Source organism: Alternaria conjuncta (genome assembly GCF_024043145.1).
Source record: "Alternaria conjuncta strain BMP 0040 chromosome Unknown scaffold_25, whole genome shotgun sequence".
Lineage (NCBI taxonomy): Eukaryota > Fungi > Ascomycota > Dothideomycetes > Pleosporales > Pleosporaceae > Alternaria > Alternaria conjuncta.
The window spans coordinates 261753-283442 of NW_026250114.1; the positions used below are offsets into that span (position 1 = coordinate 261753).

General features: G+C 54.2%; 6 protein-coding genes across 6 annotated transcripts; 4 read left to right on the forward strand and 2 right to left on the reverse strand.

Moving 5' to 3' along the window:
• Positions 1-1039: 1039 nt before the first annotated feature.
• Positions 1040-4683, forward strand: J4E85_010712 (uncharacterized protein; the record flags this gene model as incomplete). Its single annotated transcript, XM_051474918.1, has 6 exons — positions 1040-1188; positions 1470-1662; positions 1721-1994; positions 2053-3849; positions 3973-4422; positions 4475-4683. 6 exons carry the CDS (start codon positions 1040-1042, stop codon positions 4681-4683), a joined length of 3072 nt encoding a protein of 1023 aa, XP_051321360.1.
• An 846-nt stretch (positions 4684-5529) lies between these two features.
• Positions 5530-8341, forward strand: J4E85_010713 (uncharacterized protein; the record flags this gene model as incomplete). The annotated part of the gene is made up of 6 exons (XM_051474919.1): positions 5530-5726; positions 5819-6620; positions 6715-7113; positions 7599-8101; positions 8188-8257; positions 8315-8341. The coding sequence occupies 6 exons, from the start codon at positions 5530-5532 to the stop codon at positions 8339-8341; spliced, it is 1998 nt and encodes a 665-aa protein (XP_051321361.1).
• Positions 8342-8749: 408 nt separating this feature from the next.
• J4E85_010714 (uncharacterized protein) lies at positions 8750-11918 on the reverse strand (the record flags this gene model as incomplete). The annotated part of the gene is made up of 7 exons (XM_051474920.1): positions 8750-9196; positions 9248-9743; positions 9802-9823; positions 9881-9922; positions 10459-10737; positions 10791-11705; positions 11807-11918. The coding sequence occupies 7 exons, from the start codon at positions 11916-11918 to the stop codon at positions 8750-8752; spliced, it is 2313 nt and encodes a 770-aa protein (XP_051321362.1).
• An 882-nt stretch (positions 11919-12800) lies between these two features.
• Positions 12801-14575, reverse strand: PTC2 (Protein phosphatase 2C 2; the record flags this gene model as incomplete). Its single annotated transcript, XM_051474921.1, has 7 exons — positions 12801-13195; positions 13282-13524; positions 13576-13782; positions 13829-13913; positions 13961-14034; positions 14091-14397; positions 14540-14575. The coding sequence occupies 7 exons, from the start codon at positions 14573-14575 to the stop codon at positions 12801-12803; spliced, it is 1347 nt and encodes a 448-aa protein (XP_051321363.1).
• Positions 14576-16187: 1612 nt separating this feature from the next.
• On the forward strand, positions 16188-18373 carry J4E85_010716 (uncharacterized protein; the record flags this gene model as incomplete). The annotated part of the gene is made up of 3 exons (XM_051474922.1): positions 16188-16550; positions 16597-17640; positions 17696-18373. 3 exons carry the CDS (start codon positions 16188-16190, stop codon positions 18371-18373), a joined length of 2085 nt encoding a protein of 694 aa, XP_051321364.1.
• A 325-nt stretch (positions 18374-18698) lies between these two features.
• J4E85_010717 (uncharacterized protein) lies at positions 18699-19434 on the forward strand (the record flags this gene model as incomplete). Its single annotated transcript, XM_051474923.1, has 2 exons — positions 18699-19032; positions 19103-19434. The coding sequence occupies 2 exons, from the start codon at positions 18699-18701 to the stop codon at positions 19432-19434; spliced, it is 666 nt and encodes a 221-aa protein (XP_051321365.1).
• Between the last annotated feature and the right edge of the window lie 2256 nt (positions 19435-21690).

Below are 21690 nucleotides of genomic sequence, written 5' to 3' on the forward strand. Positions count from 1 at the left end.
CCGACGTCTGAGATGCCTGGGGCGAGCTAACACGAGAGTGGCTGGGCGGCACGTGGAGCAGTCTCACGTCCAACCTCACAGAAATTGTTTATTCCATCGTTGAGCCTCTCTACGTCATGGACGGACACGAGAGGTTGCCATGGTAGTTGGTGAAAGCCGTCTTGATGATTGCACCTCTGTCTTGGGCATGCATCTGCGGTTAGCGACAGGCAAAACCATGGAACATGTGACGCCCCGTCGCTTAGGTAGGCTTCTGACGTGAGTCTGCGATGTAGCTGCAGCCCTGGAGACTACGGCCGGCATCCGGCCTCTCTTCGCGCTACCACATCAAGCTGCTGCTGCTGGGTGGGTGGTGACTGGGGTAACCGTTGTGTGCATGCACTCTAGTACTCTAGCATGCTTGGAGCGCGACGAACAGGTGTTGCCCCGTATTTGGTGATGCAAGCTCTAGTATTGTTTACTGCAGGCGTCTCGGACAACACGAGCAGCGCAGAATGGGAGCAGAGTGAGGCGTGAGGTCTCGCCTCGGACAGCAACGCTCTTGGCTGGCAGCGCCCGTGATCGCGATAGCAACAGAGGTCAGGCAATTGTGACAGTGCCAGGTCCACATATCCGCTGCCGTCCACCCAGTGTCTCCTCTATTCATCTCGCGCACCAGCCTGTGGATTGCCTGACCGTTGCGCCCTCGTGCCGTCGTCCGAGCCTTCACGGCTACTGCCTGAGGCTGGCCTAGTTCCCGCACACCTTGCACTTGTGTTTCATCCAGGCGATCCGCTTGGCGTTGCACCTCACTCTCGACTTCTGGCTGTTCAATCGGGCACAGCCTCCTATACCAAGTCACCACCGCTCCTCCGCCGTCCGGCTGTCCACCTCGCACGCACGTCGACTCTGCGCCTGCTGCCGCATTGAGCGTCCTGCGCTACTCTCACCCTAGAGTTGGAGCTCCTTCCTCCCCCGCCCGTCGCTCCTTCTCCCGCAACCACAAACCGAACCACCGACCCACGCTACCGAGCTCGCCCGCGCCCTGCTCTCCCCATCCATGTCCACTGCCGCTGCGACTCCGAATACCTCCTCCAATGCTCTAAACCCCGCCGCCAATCCCGCCCGGCCACTGAAGATGAGCACTGCCGCCAAAGGCATCGACGCACAGCAGCGAAAGCCCGGAAGCCCCATCGACGGCGGTCAGAAGTAAGCGCCTGCCCTGCACTCCCCATAAACACGTCTCCTACACTCCTGCCCCGCGTTCCTTGCATTGCAGACACATAGAGGCATGCCTCGAGTGCTCCCGCCATGCGGGATATTCTCGTGTGACGTGCGGCTGGTCACATGGAGTCACGGTGCGACTGCCCTGTCCACTCGATGGCCCTCTCCCCGTCTACTGTGCTCAATTGCCTCATGTCCCAATGCTCTGTCCTCGACAACACCCTCCCCACTTGCACCTGGCGCCATGCTGACCGGGCGACTTGCAGGAAACCTCCCGCCAAAACGGCATGGACCCAGGGCACCAATCCCATCACACAGCGACCGACTCACTCCCCCACCCCCAACGGTGCCGTAAGCTCACCTAAGCCCCCACAAGGCTCGACGGCTGCCTCCGCCGACAACGCTTCCCCGATGAGGCACCTCAGCGACCGTATGATGTACCTGCTGGCCAATCTGACGGTAAGTGACAGCTGGCTTTCCATGCGATGCGGGTGAACAGTGCTGATGACACAACCAGGGTCTTCCGGGCATCATTACGCTGAAGAATGGCGAAAAGTACTCCGGTGTCCTCTCAGGCACCTCACTCGACCCCAGCGAGCTGCGCTATGTTTTCAAGATGGTCAAGAAGCTCCTGCCCACCAGCAACGCTCAGACCAACGGCACGAGCCAGTTGTCCGACGACTACGTTGGCTCAGGCGATTACCACGTCATGTCATTTGACATGAGCGATGTGGCAGATTTCAATGTCAACAACGTTGTCCTTGACAAGTCCCAGCTCAAGGGCCAGAATGGTGTGTACCAAAGTCTACATCGCCTTTCTATGCCAAGCTAACAAAAAAGGTACCGCAGGCTTCCGCACTGATACCGACATTTCTGGCAAGCTCGAACTCCGTGAACGCAATCTTCAGAAGTGGGAACCGTCCGAGGTTGATCCCAACATGACGCTCGAGTCTACCGGCCGTTCGAACGACTGGGACCAGTTCTCCGCCAACGAGCGCCTGTTCGGTGTGAAGAGCAACTACGACGAGAACATCTACACCACCACCATCAATAAGAATGACCCACAGTATGCGGAACGACTTGCCCGTGCTGAGAAGATTGCCCGAGAGATTGAAGGTAGCAGCGCAACCAACTCGCACGTCCGCGAAGAGCGCGGAGGATACACTGCGGCCGATGACAATGGCGATGAGGAGGACAAGTACAGTGGAGTACGACGAGACCTGACAAACCTGTCAAGCGGCCAGTCCAACCGGTACACCCCACCCGCACGACGTGCCCCCGCCCCTGAGGCGACGGTGCCCGGCGCTCCGGTGGACCCTGCCATCATCTCGTCTTCCGTCGCACGGCCTGCCTCGCAGTCGACACAACGTGTTGCAAGTCCCGCCGCACCAGCACCAGCAGCAGCTGCGCCTGAACCTAGCAAAACGCAAGAGTCCAGCAAGGACGCACCCAAGCCTGCATCAAAACCAGTCGATGCGCACAAGGTTATTGCGGAACAGCTGCAGAAGCCAAGTAGTACGATCAAATCTGGGGTTGCTGCCATCCCTCCTAGGAAAGCTGGACGGCCACACGACGCAACTACCAACGTCGAGCACGACCTGCTTGACTCCTTCAAGCAGTTCTCGGCCGCTGAGAAACTACGGATTTCCGATCGCCAGAGGGCTTTCGCCCGCGAGAACAAGGCTGTGAAGCTCAACGATCTTAAGAAGTTCGCGCTCAACTTCAAACTGAGCACGCCGGTACCGTCAGATCTTGTGCCCATACTCGCTAAGGACGAGACAAAGCAGCAGGCTATCGTCGACAAGGCCAACAAACAAGCGCAGGAAATGAAGACTACACCTCCGAAGGCGGCCAACACCATGGCAGACCCCAAAGCTGCCGCAAGATCTGCTGTTAAGCCAGAGTCCACCCAAGCATCTCCTAGCGCCAACGCAGAACGCCAACAAAATCAACGTGCTCGACCAGGGCAACCAGCCTATGCGTCTGCTTCTATGCGGGGTTCCCACCAGAACATGAACCAGATTCCTCCTCGCAACCAAGGACTACTCAGCACTCGTCTGCAGATGAACCACCAGCAGCATAAGCAGCAAGGTGCCATGCCATACAACGGCGTTCCTCAACCGATACCAGCTCAGGATATGCGCATACCACCTACTGGTCCTTCACAGCCCTCGAGTGGTGCCCAGACGCCTTCTTCCAGCATGTCTACAAGGTTCAACGTTCGCGCCCATGAGTTCAAGCCCAACCCGGCTGCAAACACCTTCCAGCCTGGTGGAACTCCTAGCGCTACCTCCAGTCCTAGGCCAACCTCGTCTAGGCAAGAAGTTCGCAAGCCTCCTGTTACCAACTTCTTTACTGGCCCGAAGCCCACTGTTAAATCACTGGACGGACTGACGACCTTCAATGCCATCGGACGCCTTGAGAAAGAGGCGCAGTCGAACGCGAACTCGCATCACTCCGATATTGCACCTCCTTACAAAACCCCGCCTACGTGGGATTTCCCCTCTTCGAACACGAACAAGGGATATGAGCAGCTATTTGATCATGCTCCTCCAGCTGCGCCCTTATCAGTACCACAGCATGTCATGCCCAACGGCCCCATGCCTCATCAGCATCAGTTACCACCTCACCTCCAGGGCGCCCAAGGTATGTCACAAGGACCGACAGCTCAACACACCCCACGGGGACCTCCGATACAGCCGCATATCGGTCAGGACCAACATCATTTCGGAGCCCAACACATGCAATATTCGCACTCAACGTCATCAGTTCAGCCTTCACCACGGCCGATGGCGCCATACATGTATGGCGCACAGCCCCAGCCAATGCAAGGCTACCCTCCGCAAGTTCCGCAATACGGCATGAGTCCCGGCATGCAGCATGCCACTATGCGCAACCCACAAGGCGGTCAATTCATGAACGGCCCTGGGCCGGCGATGGGGGGCCAGATGATGACGAATCAGCCTTCAAATGGGCCCTTTATGGGAATGCCAGGTAATCCACAGATGCAGATGTACTCTCCCGCTCCCGCTCCTGCGTATCCTCAGTACCCGGCTCACATGCCTCCTGGCGCCAACGGATTCCCTAGCCCCAGGCCAGGTGCACCAATGATGAGCCATCAAGGATCGCAACAAGGCCACCACCAGCAGCAACCCCCTATGATGTACATGCAGCCTGGTGCACCAGCTCCTCAGATGTACCAAATGCAGCCAGGAGCCAGTAAGTACACATTCATCGTTATTTATGCAATAGTCGACTAACATCACTCTAGTGGCTCCAATGCGAGGACCTTTCCAGCAACAATACCAAGGTGGTCACTACGGCTCACCACAACAACATCACCAGTTCCCCCAGCAACATCGTGGTACACCCAGCGGAAGTTACTCGCAGCCTATGATGCCGCAGCACTCATCGGGTCCCCAAGCTCCACCCACTGGCCCCGCTAACCATGCACCGGACGGCAACGCTGAGCCCAAATGAGAATCTTCAAACCAGGTTCACCGCAAACAAGCGGCGTCCGCAGCGTCTGCTGCCTGACCTTCATTACATGCTCTCTTTGCCTGTTTTACCAGATTTTGCTATGCGCTTAGCGTGGGTGGGTTGATTAGTCACCATGATAAGTGGCTTGAGGCATAGCGACAGGCGTTGACTGGGCATAATGGGTGCATAAAAGATCATGGTACGGACGACAACCTTGCAGGTCATGAGCATGCAATATGGGACAAGAGAGGGAGGGAATTGGGACGATCGCTACGCTACACGCGATCGCAACGCGCCAGGAAGGAGCAAGTCATGAGAATCGCTTTGGCGTTTTCCGTCCTCGAGGCAGCGTTCAGGGGTGGGGTGGAAAATTACTAGCAAGCAGAGCAGGCTCATGTGAGCATATGCTGCTGAACTACTATCAATACTATAAGTTCACAAACCTCGTTCATGTGCCTGCAATGACCCGCCACAAGAGATTGGCCGAGTCCGTGTCGCGACATTGCATCGTAAAGATAACGTAGCATATAGGATATTGTATGTTTGATCCTTGAGCTTCAGACGAAACCTTGTGTGAACAGGCTCCTATGTAGGCGGCAAGCAACACCAATTCTGGCATCTCCTAGTGCCGCTGGTACCGCCTACTCTGCAGGTGACATGGATCACCAGGCACAGATCTGGCCCACCCACTAGCGTGTCTCGAGCATTCCGCACTCCCGCGGCCATTCCGACACTACCCCAGATAACCTCCGCCAGCGCCCCGTCCCTGCTCTCTCTCCCGAACACGCTTCCTATGTATGTGTGTGCTGTATGCCGCGCTCAGATGAAGACGTAGAACTAGACAGCATGAACGACGCTGCAGCCGAGCCCTTGATTTCCACCGACCGCCGCGTTCCGAACGATGCACGCGACCGCTACGATGAAGCCGACGACGCGAGTATAAGAGACGACGAGGTGGACGAGAGTGCCTTGGTATCCCCAGGCCTGTTCATATGGTGTCTGACTATATGCGCCGGGGTCTCCGGGTTACTGTTTGGATATGAGTACGTCGCATCTATGATCGCGGTCTTTTGCGCCATGCCTCATGGCATGTATAGAAAATGGGAGTAACAACATTATACTAACGCTACAACAGCACCGGTGTTATATCCTCTACCCTCATATCCATAAACACCGATCTCTCCTCCCGTCCCCTGACCACCCTCGACAAGAGCTTGATTACGTCTTGCACCTCGTTCTTCGCACTCCTCGCCTCGCCCCTAACGGGTATCCTCGCTGATGCATACGGTCGCAAAACCGTGATCTTGGTCGCAGACATTCTCTTCATACTCGGCGCCCTGTTGCAGGCATGGACAAGCAGTGTGGGCGGCATGATCGTGGGTCGGTCCATTGTCGGCGCAGCAGTTGGAAGCGCGTCGTTCGTTGTTCCGCTGTATATCTCGGAGCTCAGCCCTAGCCCTTTCCGCGGACGACTGGTGGTTGTGAGCAGTTTGTTCATTACTGGGGGCCAGGTTGTTGCTTATATTGTTGGGTGGTTGTTTTCGGAAAGATTGCATGGGTGGAGGTGGATGGTGGGTTTGGGGGCGCTGCCAGCTGCTATACAGTTCGTTATGCTGTTTTTCCTGCCGGAGACACCGCGATACCTTGTAAAGGCTGGAAAGACGCAACAAGCGAAGAGGGTATTGGGGCGTGTGTACAAAAGTGAGGAAAGTGGGGCGAAGTTGGTGAACGCTGTGCTGAGGCGGGTAGAGAAGGAGATTGAAGAGGAGGAAGATGCGGCTGGATTGCGAGGGACTCCTGACATGGCTAAGATCGGTTGGAGAGCTAAGAAGGAGAGGGTGCAAGACAGCTTCTCTCAACTGATCGTCATTGGAGGGAACCGTCGAGCCTTGATTATCGCCTGTATGCTTCAGGGCTTCCAGCAACTGTGCGGCTTTGTAAGTCTCCTCCCCCACATCCAAGCAACAGATATCCCCACTCGTACCACTCGAACATATCAGAGTATGACACTCCCGCTAACACCACCCCCAGAACTCACTAATGTACTTCTCCGCCACAATATTCCGCCTCGTCGGTTTCGCCTCCCCAACCCTAACCTCGCTCTCCATCGCCATCACAAACTTCCTCTTCACACTCGTAGCCTTCCACTACATCGACCGCATCGGACGCCGCCGTATCCTCCTCTGGTCCGTCCCCATCATGATCATCGGCCTCGCACTCTGCGCCATCGCATTCCTCTTCATCGACCTGCCCACCGAGGAAGCTTCCGCTACTGCCACTACCACTGCCACTGTTATTGCCGGCGACAACAACAACAACAACAAGATCTGGCCCCTAGTCATCCTCTTCTCCATGATAACATACGTCGCCGGTTACGCGATAGGCATGGGTAACGTTCCTTGGCAGCAATCTGAACTCTTCCCCTTGTCTGTAAGGTCGCTGGGTTCTGCGGTGTCGACGGCGACGAACTGGGGGTCGAATACGTTTATTGGGATTACGTTTTTGCCCATGATGAATGTTTTTACTCCGGTGGGGACGTTTGCGTTGTATGCTGTCGTCTGTGTGGTTGCGGAGATTGTTATTTGGAGGATTTATCCTGAGACGGCGGGGTTGGGGTTGGAGGATGTGGGTGGGTTGTTGAAGGATGGGTTTGGGGTTGGGGATAGTGTTGGGAGGTTTGAAGAGAGAAGAAGGGGGAGGTGATTGAGGGTGTAGTTTGAATAATTGTACGTTAGAGTTTGGTCACCGTACAGCGTTATGTGTCTGTCCATGGAGTGTGATGTCAAGGACATTGATTGTTTGAGATATGACATCTGGTAACGTGAAGACCGACAGCGAGTTCCTATGCATAAATGCCACCGCCCTCTCTGACATCCTTCTTGCTTTCTAGACTCGCACGCTCCCATTTTATCCAGACAGCCATACTATACCACACCCACAACCACGCAACAATGAAGCCTACGCTATTCCTCCTCACAGCCCTCAGCGCTCTGGCATCCGCCGCCCCAGTCCACCCTTCCAACCCCCCTCCTCCCCTTCCCACAGCCTTCTACCCAGATCCGGTATCTGGATCTGGCTCCGGCCAAATGGTAGACAACATGCTTCCCGACATCGACCTCCCCGGCGGCGGTATCGGCTCCTCTTCTCCTCAGATGTCCGACAAGCGCGCTCTTGCCAACGCCGTTCCTGACAAATACGATTCGTCTACGTACTACGACGCAGCCGCCGAGAAGGAAGCAGAGGAGCTGGCTCTTGTGCTGGATGCTGCGAGTGAGAATGCCGCGGAGGACGAGAGTGCCGACACCCCCGTCAATGCCGATGTGAAGAGGGGAAATGGAATGCAAAGCAAAAGTGTGGAGGGGTGTAAGAAGAGGGCTGAGCCGGCGGGGTGTGGGAAGTGTCAGAAGGAGTGGGATATGTACGTTTGATATCCCGCTCACACTGCAATCTCTGCATTTATCGCGTTGGTATGAGTTTGAGCTCGGTGCTAACGGTGTAATGTAGGCACGTATCGTGTTTGTGCGAGAAGAAAGTTGGTTTCGATGCGTGCGTGCAGAGCAAGATTAAGAACTATGTAGGTTCAAGGTCTCGGAGCGTGGAGAAATGATCGAAGAAACTAACGTACTGGTAGGACGCCTGCGCAAAGGACTGCCCATAAGCTAGGTACGGCTTTGAGTAACTGAAGAACTTCGGGAGGAGATTCGGCGGACGTGAATTGAAGATGCCTCAAGATTGTTTTCTGTGTCAACGGGCGTTAAGAGTTCGTAGTGGAAATTTCCATGTCAGATTTTTTGTTCTGTCTGCTATAACACATTTTCCAGGCGCATCGTCGCTTTTGCGTTGTGCGAAACTTTCATGACCTTGGTGACCCGTTCCCGCATCCATATTAGAAGTTACCTCATTCGCCGTAAACGCCAAAGTGTCATTAACTCATTACCCTTCCATCCCCTCGTGCCGAAACGCCAACGCTGATGCAAATGCCGGAATCCTTTCTCCCTCATCCTTCACACGCTAGGGTGGCGGGTATCATATCATGCCAATCAGATGTGCGTAGAGTGTGGATCTCCTAGTTGCCGACGGCCGTGTCGTTGAGCGCGACACAGACAGCACCACGGTGATGTCCGTTGTACTGCCGGATGATGCTCTGGCTACCAAGCTCCCACAGCCTTGCGTAGTGGTCCGAGCAGCTGGTAACCAGGTAGGCGCTATCGGCGGAGAAGGCACAATCCCAGACCCACCTCTGATGACCATGTAGCGTAGTCTCTAGAGGGAAGGCAGCTGGGTCGCGCTCGCTAGCTGCCGGTAGGTTGTCGGTGGGCGTGACGTTATGAGGAGCGGTAGGATCGACGGACCAGATGCGCGCCGTGTGGTCGGCGGAGCAGGTGGCTAGATGACGCACATCGGGGGACAGGAGGACGCGGGTGATGTAGGTGGTATGGGCCACGAACTTGCAGATGGGGAGGATCGAGGTGGTATCGCTGCGCTGGATCATGCGCCAAACGTAGACGTTGCCCTGACATGCGGTATTAGCAAAGGTTTGATACTTTCATCCGGCCAGACTCACGGCGTTGTTGCCTGCGCAGACCATACTTCCATCGCTTGCAACCGTAACACTAGCCACGCTGACGTCGTCCTCTGGAATGAGCTGGTGAGAGCACTTGTTCTCTCCCAGGTCCCAGATCCTCACGTTACCACCGCGGTCGCAGCTGATGAGCTCTCCCTGGTTTGGATGGATGACGACATCGTTGACCGGAACACCATGAGTATAGTTGCGCTGAACGTTGCCTGATCGCGTGTCCCAAATCTTGACCGTGCCATCTTCAGACGAGGTGACCAGCCACTTGGACTCGCAGTGGAACGCGACACCGGTGATGTTGGAGGTGTGACCGTCGAAGGTGAGGATCGCGTTCGGATTTGTGGACTTGATATCGTAAAGCTTGACCGTGTGGTGACCGGCGGCGGCGAGGTATCGCTTGTCGGGCGAGATGCAAAGGCGGTTGACTTGGGAGTCGGGGTGGGGGATAGTCCGGGAGCATATACCGGAGAGCGCTTCCCAGAATCTAGAGTCCTCCAAGTCAGTACGAATGGCTGCCAATGGCGCATGGGACGCGTGCGAACCTAATGGTATGGTCGTAGCCGGCTGCAATTGGATGTTAGTTGTTTGTCTGCCACATGTGGGGTAGACAGCTCGACATACCTGTGCATAGAATGACCGACATCTTGATTATAGGGTCTCTGTCTATTTACGAATTAGGGATGAACTTTTGTGTATACCGGAAACCCGTAGTAGTACAATCAATGCGACGGTGTTAGTATGCGCGACAACTGCAGAACATGACGCGCGCGAAGTTGCGATCACGATTGGAGAGCTTTGCGCGTTGAGGGGAGTTGGAGTTGGTCTTGTTCGGGAGTGCTTGGGCCACTTCAGCCCTATGGCGGTCAGCCTATAGAGGCCTAGCGCTACGTAAGCTCCTCATAGTGAATGGTGAATTCAGATGTCGTGACTGTGCTTGTGCGAAAGTCACACTTGTTACGACTGTCAGGCACATGATGTGGAAGCCATACTCTTTTGTCGTCGCAGGATTCAGAGTTGAGTGCTGTATCGTACAACACAAAACACAAGCTATGAAGCAAGTTCGATGAATCTAGGCGGCGGGGTACTGGATATACATAATACTAGGTGGTATTTCAAGTGCGTGTCTACATGAGACCCGGGTACGCGAAGACACGTCGCCTAGCCATAAGAACCCAAGACCTCAGCAGCCTACAACTTACTAGCTGTGTGCATCAGCGAATAACTCTTCGGTCCACTCTCCAGCGCATCTTTCGTAATCTCCCCAACATTCTTGAACCCTCCAACGTTCATCAAGATATCCAGATCAGCTAGTAGACCGCGCATAACATGGTCAACTCCCGTCTCGCCCATGATCGAAAGGCCCCAGATCCACAGACGGCCAACGAATACGAACTTCGCGCCCAGAGCGAGCGCTTTGAAGACGTCGGATGCGGATCGGACGCCAGAGTCGAACATGATGTAGATTTTGTCGCCGACAGCTGGAGACTTTGTTAGTTGTGTATCATTGAGGAAGAGTAGATATGATACGTACCATCAACAATCTTCTCAAGAGAATCAAGACTTGCAACTGCGCCGTCGACTTGTCTTCCAGCATGGTTGCTGACTACGATGCCATCGAAGCCCAGGTCAACAGCCTTCTTCGCATCGTCCACACTCTGGATGCCCTTCAGAGAAAATGGTTTACCACCACTAAGCTCCTTCCATAGTTTCATCGCCCACACAGCCTTCTCCCACGTATGCGCGCGTCCATGCCACACGTTATCGATCCAAAGCGCGCCCGCTTCGTTGGGCTGTGTCTTTGGGTCAATGCCCTTTTCCCTGAGCCTCTTCTGGAAGATAGGGTCGGTAAGGCCCAGATCCGCACCAAGCCCGTGGTAGAAGGCGTAATTTGAGTTTGCGACATCGTCATGTCGCCATCCGAGCTGCCAAGTGTCAAGCGTTAGGATGCAGGCTGTGAAGCCGCTGTCCACAGCACGTTGGAGAAGCGATCGAGTAAGCTCGTCATCGTGCGGCATGTAGAGCTGGAAAAACCTCACACCCTTCTCGCCGCCACCGGCAGCGGTGCCTGTGTCGCCTTGTCCTTTCCTCACGCCCTCGTCGTTGGCATGGCCGACGCCCTCTATGCTCTGTGAGCCTGCTGTCGAGAGACAGTATGGTAGCCCCAAGGCGCCTGCGGCTCTTGCTACGGGTAGCTCGCCCTCTGGATTGTAGATCTTGTTGATACCAACAGGCGCAAACCCAATCGGCGCAGGAACCTTGTGTCCAAAGATCTCGGTCGCAGTGTCGCGCTGGTTGGTATCTACGAGCATACGCGGAATAATTCGATGTCGGTAGAACGCTTGTCTGTTTACGGTATGCGTGTGCGATTGGCCGGCATTTGAAGACGCGTAGAACCAGCCACCTTGGCTGAGTTTCTCTTTTGCTAATTCTTCGAGTTTGCCCGGTTCTATACACAGTGCATCAGCCTTGCGCGACCTCAAATGTCCAGTTTCTGGTTCGCTCGATTTCTAATTGCGCGACAGTGCTATGAAGGTAAAGCATACTTACCTGTGTTGAACACTGGTACTTCGCCCTCATTGGATTTCCAAAAGTTCTTCCGCTGAAACAAGGCGTATTGCTGCGTGGTTCGGGCCTTTTGGTTGGGATTTACAGGGTCCATTATGCAAGTGGCCAGTCAGGTACAACGTCCGAGCAATTGAGGAAGGAACTCGAAAATGGATCTTGAAGGAATGATGGTTTTACTTCGGTCTGTTGAATCAAGAATAGGCGTTGCACATTGCTAAAAGCAATGTACCACCGGCACTCTCGGATCCACGCCATAATCGTGACGCTTGCACAGCTGTCGCAGATTATGACGAAAGGTGATGCTGCTCGGACTGGACCCTGATCTCAAGCTTATCTCCGGACTCGCGGACGGCAATGCGAACGGCAATTGAATGTAGCATGGCTGGAACACAGACCTTGCTATTGATTGACACACTCGACTGTGAGTCGCCTTCTAAGATCGGAGTCTATACGTGTCCGTTGACGATGACTGTCAAGATAACACCCGGATTAGGTGCGCGTCGAAAATCGACCTAAGAGCGGGAGAGTGGGGCATCTGAAAGCTTGTTTGCCAGCAATAAGTAGACGCATAAAGACCAGGAACTGGGCGCTATCTGATGTAACACGCATTCTACTATGCCTTAGAAAGTGGCTGACAGAAGTGAGGTCATCAGGGCACTGCGTACGCTTCCAGTTTGCGCACAGATCAAGGTCATAATAAGCACCATCTTGATAAAACCATTGTATCATGAACAAAGTGATAGCTAGGTAAAGTGGAAGGCGAAGGCCGAGCCCGCCAGGTATCATTTCGTAAATCTGCCCGCTTGCGGTCTATGAGGCTCGTTTCCATGACCCATCGTTTGATTCTACAGGAAACCAACGTACCCATCGTCGCTTGCAAAACATCCATAAGAGAGACATTGCATATCATCATGCATCGAAACTGAGCCCTTCGAGCCAAACATCATTAATCGTGGCCAAGTGAAGTGAGGACAAGCTATTTCTCGCTCGTCTTGGTTGTGCCTGCCTCAGGCTTCTTGTCGGTCTGGGACTCGGGAGCGTCGGACTTCTCCGTCTGTACAGATGAGGGCGACTCAGTCACTTGGACCTTGCTCTCGTGCTGAGGGCCTGGCGTGCCTTCGCGATCCTCGCGAGACTTGGCGTTGGCGTCCTGGTTGTACTTGTTGACTTGCGAATCCAGATCCTTGTCTTCGTCCTCGTTATCGAACATCTCGCCGTCATTGTCTCCAGTCGAGACTTCGGTGCCGTCACCGAGAAGGATGATGCGACCGCCGTTGCCGTTGTTCGGCCGGAATCGACTGTCCAAGTCCATGTCGATGTCATCAGGAGAATCGTCAATGCGATGGTGAACGCCGGGACCGCGGAACTCGGCTACACGATTATATTAGAACTGAACTACTCGCTCTCTGAGGCGGACTTGGCTGGATCTTCTGACTTGCCGTACTCTGGCGGCGCACATGGACCCTCTCCATTCGCAACCCGCTTTGCGATGTCCTCGTACCACTGCTCCTTCGTCCTTCCTTGTAGGAGACCGATGACAGTCATGGTCATGTTGTCACAGCCAACACCTCCCGTGTCGCTGTTTGAAGCCAGACAGTTGTCCATCATGTTCTCGCAAATGGAAGCAAGATCCTGCTTTGCGACAATTCCGCGCCTAACGAACTCGACGACGGCTTGAGAAGACTGGCAATCCCAGATACCTGTATGGAGTCAGTAAGAGCGCGCGAGCATAGTAGGTTGTAGTATCTTACCATCGCAGGCGACGATCAAGAACTCGTCATCTTGGTTGATATCATGTATCTCAACATCCGGGAAGGCAGTTACTATCTGCTGCTCGGGAGGAAGGTCGGCGCTCTTCTTGAACTCGAAGTCACCTATCGCGCGCGATAGAGCCAGGTTGCCGTTGACACGGCCAAAGTCGACGAAACCACCCGCGGCTTGGATACGTGCCTTCTCAGCTAATAGATGTCAGTGCTGCTTGCCTTTGCAATTTATGTTTCTTACCCTCATTCTGGGGCTTGTGGTCGAAAGAGAGCGGCTTAGCCCTTCCCTTGACGCCTAGGACAGTACGCGAGTCACCTGCGTTGGCCTGTTGATGTGAGAATTGGCTAAGGAATGTTGTAGGGGTCAACGTACGACGTAGATCTTGTCTTTGGAAAGGACGGCGACTGACGCAGTGCAGCCAGATACCTCCTCTTCGTACTTGGGATCTGTTCGCGTGAGTCAGCCACTTGTCGACTAAAGAAAGGTGCCCTGAAAAACATACCACTCAAGATGGCGCGGTCTGTGGCAAGGAAACCATCTTGTAGAGCCTTCTTGATGTCGCCCTCTTTGAAAGCCTCCTGCTTCGCGACAATCTGGTGTAGCTGCTCGCCAGCGTACAAGGCCACCTTGTCACCACCGTGTCCATCGTATACGCCGAAGAAGGCGAGTCGCTTGTCGTTGCCAGTGGGTTTGCCTGCTTCACCTGCAAAGTCTAGTACGGTGGCATGCGCGTCCTCCATGCTGATCCGCCAGCCCTGCATCGACGACACGCCGTAGATGAGTGACTCGCCATCGCCGTTTTCGGATTTCTGTGCAAGCAGCGTATTAGCGTCGTGTTAATGTGAAGGATAACCTGCGCGGCCGTGCAGCTCAATGCAGGCGACTGCGGCCGAATAGAGCGAGGAGTAGCGCAGGTGCGGGGGCGGGGGGCCAGCATTGGGAGGCAATTACCTTGTCGACGACGGGTTCTGAGAGTGTCTGACCCATGTTGTCCGGTGCCTACAAGGACCTGTGGGAGGAGACGAGGGGAAGTCTGAGGTTGATCGCGGGTCTCCCTAGGGGCATAGAATTCCAAACTGCGCTGTTGGTGTGTGGGGGGATTTCAGATGTGGCTAGGCGCAGGGGCGACTGGGTAAGTGGCCGGGCGTGTGTGGTGGGCGTCGTGTAGGTCCTTAGGATGAGGACAGGAGAAAAGAATTGCGTGCTCTAGCTCGCGGGGGTAAACAGGCCGGGTGGTGTTGTAGGCAAAGAGTGACGCTGCTCTACCTGTCAGGCCGGGCCCGTGCGGGCTAGTGGGTGTGGCTAGGTCGAGGCCAGACGATGACGCCCGCGCATTTTCTGCAGTCCCGTTTCCCCCACCAGCTCCTGTCGCTGTGGATTGCAGCCTCCTGACTGGAATACGCGCTCACCTTGCCAATGGCTGCCTTGTCGTGCAAGTTTCCGGGCGGTGCTCTGCTAAGGCGAGGCAGCCGGCGCCTAGATGCTTGCTTACCTGTGCAAGAGCTCGCGTGCCACGCACAAAGCCGTGAGCACCCCTATCAGCGCCTCAACAGCAGCCGCCGCCTGGCCTCGATGCACTGGAGCTGATCGTCCTTTCTGACTGGGGCATAGCTCCATCACTCGATATATGAAGCCCTCTTCCTCAAGTTGTACCTGTCCCGCATCAAGCACCCTGAATGTGTGCCGTCTACCGTCTAATTTACACAGCTGGGCTGAATCCTAAAAGATCGTGCACACATTCAGGGTTTAGATGTAGTAGTACGGTTCGGAAAGAACTTGCTGCGCTGTACAAGAATTTGGTCCCGTGAACGCGATAGAAAGGGCAACACCTTGCTCAGCCGCGTTGCGGCGCGACAATTCCCAGGGTCCAGATTCCGTCTCGGGCTCTGAGGATGCACTACGACGGATTAGTACTACCCGACCGATTGGCACGCAAGATGTTGCTTCCTCCTACACAACACTCCCGAAACTCGCGATACACGTTCCAGCGTAGCGCAAGGCAGGAGCTATGAGCAGCCAAACCGCGGCCCTTATTAATGCGGCACCATGTCATGGCTGCGTATGAGCAGCTGCGTGGGTAACTGGGATCACAAGATACCTGTGCAACGTGGTCCTGAAACTCCCCATATATTATCCATGGAAAAGCTATAACGAGGACTCTTGGCCTGGGCTGCCGAGGTTCTTTTGATACCGTGCGGCAACACCAAACATCTGAAATACTCTCATGGCACTGACTCAGTGTTGCTTCTGCGAGATGAGCGTACCGCCGGAGGACCCCGGTACCCCGGAAACCCCAAATGTTCTTTAAATATGCACTAAAAGCCCCACGATGAGGGCGACAGCGCAAATGACAGAATTCCGTATCGCCAACTTCCTTCGCCTTCTGTTCGGGGTATTGGCTTCGGCACTTTCATGAGATTATCTATCAGAAGCGCACGTATAAGCCGTCGCACGGTCCGATCGTGGTGTCATTGTCGAATGTGGCTTAGCCCAAATTTGAACCTCGGCTGTCCGAGGTAGCGCAAGATCGCCATCCTACTTAATCATCATTCCAAACACACTCTCTTCCCATCATCTCCATCATCAATCTATTATCACAATGAAGCCAACACCGGACTGGGTAAAGCAGCTGAAGCCTTCGGGCATTCAAGGCCACGAATTGCTCAAGGCTGAACGCGAAAACTCCAATGTACCCGTCCAGGAGCTAGAAGTCCTCCTACACACGCAAGATGTCATCGACAGGAGGAACAAGATCCTTGACATTCTCAAGTCAGAGAAGGTCTTCGACAAGTCGCAGAACTACTTCATGGGAAGGATCGACAGATTCGAGAGGGCGCTTGCAAGGGAGAAGAGACTCAGAATCTTGAAGAAGCAACACAACTGGTCTTTTGACGAGTTCCGGACTGCTACAGAACTTGTTGGTGAACCCGGACCATACGGACTCCACGACTCTATGTTTAAGGTACGCGCCATGTTCTGTCTCCGCGCGACTTCTACTCACTATGCAGGTTACACTTGAAGGTCAGGGTACGCCGGAGCAGCAGGAAAAGTGGCTCACCAAGGCCAACAACTACGAGATCATCGGATGTTATGCTCAGACTGAGCTTGGCCATGGTTCTAACGTTCGAGGACTTGAAACAACCGCCACCTGGAACAAGGAGGACAAGACCTTCACCATCCACTCCCCACATCTGACCGCCAGCAAATGGTGGATTGGATCCCTAGGTCGCACAGCTAACCACGCGGTCGTCATGGCTCAGCTCATCATTGATGGCAAATCATACGGGCCGTCTCCCTTCTGCGTCCAGATCCGTGATCTGAAGACACACGAGCCGCTCGACAACATTCACATCGGAGACATCGGTCCCAAGTTCGGTTACAACACCATGGACAACGGTTTCCTTCTGTTCAATCACGTCAAGATTCCCCACATCAGCATGCTGGCTCGTTACACATTCGTTGACCCCAACACGAACAAGTTTGGACGCCGTGGCGCGCCTTCCCTCGTCTATGGAACTCTCACTTGGGTTCGATCGACCATCGTCATGCAAGCCGGTAGTGTGCTCGCTCGGGGTGTTACCATCGCAACCCGTTACTGCGCTGTGCGACGGCAATTCCAGGACCGAGATGCTCCCGCTGGTGAGGCTGAGACTGCTGTTCTGAACTACACTATGGTGCAGATTCGGTTGCTTCCTCTTCTCGCCGCTACCTTTGCTTTACATTTCACCGGAAAGTCGATGATGGACATGTACCAGGAGAACCAGAAGAGGATCGCCCAGGGCAACGCTACCAATGCACCAAGCAAGCGTGGAGCTGGGCCAGAGGAGGTGCAATCAGGCAGCGATATGTTGGCAGACCTGCACGCGTCTTCATGCGCATTGAAGTCGCTTAGCAGTTCGATCGCAGCGGAGGGTCTCGAGGTCTGCCGACGAGCCTGTGGTGGTCACGGCTACTCAAGCTTCAGCGGTATCGGGCCGTGGTACTCTGACTACCTGCCCACTACCACATGGGAGGGTGACAACTACATGTTGACCCAGCAAGTTGCGCGATACGTAAGTCTATTCATCTCATGTAACTGCAATCAGTCCTTACTGACCTGTGCTCTAGATGCTCAAGTCCGCCCGTTCCGTACTCAAGGGAGAAAAGCCGACGAACGACACAACTCAGATCCTTTCTCAATTCCATGCACGCCGCGACATTGGCTGCGCATTCGACGTTATTGGCGACGACGACGACCTCGTCAACGCCTTCGCTTGGCGCGTCTCGTTCCTCACCTTCGAAGCCAGCAAGCACCGCGACGAGCAGAAGAAGCCCTGGAACGACCTGCTCGTCGACTTCTACCGCCTCAGCAAGGCCCACGCACAGTACATGGTCGTAAAGAACAACCTGTCTGCGCTCAGGAACATCGCAAAGGCAGGCAACGTTGACAAGAACATTGTCGACGTGCTGATGAAGCTGTTCCGTCTCTTCGCTCTGCACACACTTGAGCAAGAAGGCTCCGAATTCTACGCTTCAGGCGCATGCAGCAAGCACCAGATTTCGCTCGCGAGGACCAACACTGTCATGAACCTGCTCAAGGAAATCCGCCCACACGCTGTCAGGCTTGTGGATGCCTGGGGTTTCGATGACTGGGTCTTGGACAGCAGTTTGGGTCGCGCAGACGGCAAGGTCTACGAGGATATGTTCTACAGGGCTAGCGAACTCAACCCGCTCAACAACTACACCGTTGATCCGTATCCGGATAGCGATGTCTTGTTCAAGCGCATCGAGAAGAGCAAGTTGTAGGGGAAGGCATGTCTTTGTATATATGTAATTGTATTTGAATAGAACAGCGAACTTGATATTGAAGAAATTCAAGGTCCTGTAGCCACCGAAATCTTGTTTTGTTGTAGTGCATGTACGTATAACAAGTAGGCCGAGAGGAAGCCAACGGGTAATCAGATCCGGGAAGTGGAGACACGGCATGCGCTTACCCTCCATGGTGTACATAGCAACCGCATCTACTATATACCACCCCGAAACATAGCTTTTCCTCTCCATTCTGAACGTATTGTCACGTTCTCCTACGCTACGACCCCATCCCAGATCATTTTAGATTTCTACGCTCAGCATGGCCCCTTCAGACCCCACCATAAGCGCTGGCGTCCTCCTCGCCTTTCTCAAACCCACCTCAACCGGAAGTAACGAAGCACAACCGGACGACAAGCTCGCCCTCCTATCCACGGCCATAACAGGAAATGTTCTCGGTATCAAGTCGGCAACACACTACAAAGCCGCAAACGCACAGTACGACAAACAACATCTCTTCGTCTGCGAAACAGAAGACCTAGCACATGTGAACGTAAAGCAAATATTAAGGTTTCTTGAAGCCGAGAACGTGGACGGAGACTGGGATATCAGGGCGTACTCTGAAGTCCAGATCTTTGGTCCAGGGAAGAGTGGTGGTATGTCTGCGCGCTACCCTTCAGTTAAGGATGGAAGTGAAAGATAATGTTGCTGACTTCAACGTCATAGAACCCGCACCAACAATCATGCTAGCGCTCATGCAACCCTCGCCCACCGGCGCCTCGGACCTAGATGCTTGGTACCGCGAAGAACATAATCAGCAAACGTCTGAGCAACCAGGTTGGCTGCGCACGTGTCGGTATTCGCTTGTCAGGCAAGAATCGGGTTCTGAAGATGAGGAAGGGAAGGAGCAAGAGTTGTCTTTCTTAGCTATTCATGAGTTCGGGGAGGGTGAGCAGTTGGGGGACACGGTCAAGGCTTTTGAGCCGGTTAGTGAGTGGACGATGAGGGTTATGAAGGATGCGGTGGGGATTGATGCGGCGGTTTATCGGAGGAGTTGAGTGAATGAAAGGAAAGTTGGGAGTGTGGTAGTGGGTAGATTGGAGTTCGTCCTCTAAGAAGGTGTCTGTCCATGGACATCCTATTTCATCGTTTCCAATATGATTTACCGGATACGTATTCGGTATCAACCCATACAATCACATTTCCACCGAACCCATACGCCCATGTCGTCTGCTGGCTACCAGGTGCTCGGTACATTGTTGAAGTCGGGAAGCCGTGTGTGCATGAGCATCCGACGTCGATGGCGCCGTGCTCTGATGCACACCGCCCCCGAGTCCTAGTCTCAGTTCGTATTGAGCAGACTTGGTTTCAGTATAATTCGACATTCCGCAAGCAATATCTCGACATCCCTGAGCTGGGCGGCGACATCTTCCCGGAGCGTTCGCGTCACATTTCCCCATCTCAAAGTCACCAGTTGAGCCTCATGTAGCGGCGGATAGTACCGCTTGATAAACCGGGAGTAGTTATCGGCGTTCCATGGGGGGACACAAATATAGAGACCTGGGCGGAGAAGACCCATCTTCTCGATCCTGATAGCCGTGATGGATCCGCAGACTGCCGCCCCTAGATACTGAAGCGCTGTTGGGAGGTCATAATAACATTGGAGGTCAAAGGTACGGTGTTTGTAGATGAAGTCTCTTGCTTCATTGCGTATCGTTTGGCAAGAGAATAGAAGGCTGAAGGCTCCTGGAAAGTGACGGCTGTGCACTGCAGGTTGCGAACGGCGCGAGCGCGTAGGGGATATGCATTTCCTGTCGAAGGCGTAGTCGTAAACTATGAGTCGGAGTTCGGTGGGTAGGTCGAGGAAACGGAAGGGCTGCTGGACGGTCTGGACGCTAGGGCACTGTCAGTGGAAGCATGTAGCTCAGTGCGGCGAATAACTTACGTCGCTGTGCTGCTACTCCTGTCGGCGCCAGATCGATGCAGAAGGGTGTCCTGGGCGATGGCACTTTGCGTCGTCGGGTCTGCCGGGCTGGGAGTCATCTTGAGTTGTATCTATTGAGGGGCTATGTCTAAGAGAAGTAGAGCCAGTTTGCTGACGGCTAGGGTTGCGATGTCGTGAATGATTTGCGCTATTTTGCGCCCGGGCCCGTGACTCCCGACAGTGGACATTCACTGAGTGATGTATGTCCCCTATACGACATGCAGGACGACGTCCATGTTACCGGTCCAACGTTGCATAGCGGCAAGAAGCTCGGCTTCAGCACTGTCGACATTACGAATCTTCATCCAGTGACGCTCGACTTTCGGCAGTTCAATATCTCGAATAGAAGACGCGCGATTGTCCATATAGCCGGAATCGATGAGTCTGCGGATATTATGCACCGTTGCTATGCCCAATTTGACTGATCGAACGAGCCCAAAGTTGGCGGGGCCCATGACCAAGGACACATTGGTTATGCAGTTGCGTGAACCACGGCTGTTATTGAACGAGGTGAAATCGAATCTGGCTAGGCCATACAACAGAGGCGATGCCTCGTGCCGGATCTGTCGGCACACCAATAGCAGAGCGAACACGCCTAAATCATGTCGCCTGTATATCTGCTTGCGTTTCCGCGTAGCTTGCCGGATTTGACTTGCAAAGACACCGACAGTTTGTCCTGAAAATACACGCTTGTAGATTTTGTCGCGGAGCTCGGCGGGAAGACGAAGAAACTGAGATTCGCGTTGATTTGATTGCGTTCTGGGATATCGTTAGCTCAAATCAGTGAAGACCTTGGGTCCGTCCTTACTTGCGCTCACGTAGCCGCTCGAAAATGCTCTGCGACTGAGTGAGAATCATGGTTAAGAAGGAGAGGACGCCCAAATTTCAGTCCTGGAACGGGTTGTGTGAGTAGGTGAAGCTGCGCAAGGGCGGTGAGCGCTGCTCTCATTATCCAGGGTCCATCGCTCCGTTTGCTCGTGCAGAGGAGCTCACCTCTTACTGAATATAACCTCAAGATTGTTACTTCCAAAATATAATCGCAGAGCTCTCACAGCCAAGTCAGGGCTCATACTGAGTAGCCCAAATATAGAAGTCTGCTGGATATGCACCCGCTGTAGGGAAGGCAACAGATGCCTATAATTAGTGGTAGAGGGGGCACCCTGTTGGAGTCCTATCGCTAAGCGTTTTGCAAGCCTCGGTTCTACTTTGATTGCTCTGATTGCTTGACAGATATCTGGTCCCAGTTCGTAGGCGGCCGCCATGCAGTTGTAGTAGAGTGTCAGGTCAAAGGTGACCAGCTCGTTGAAGGTAGGTGTCGCTTCTTCTCTGA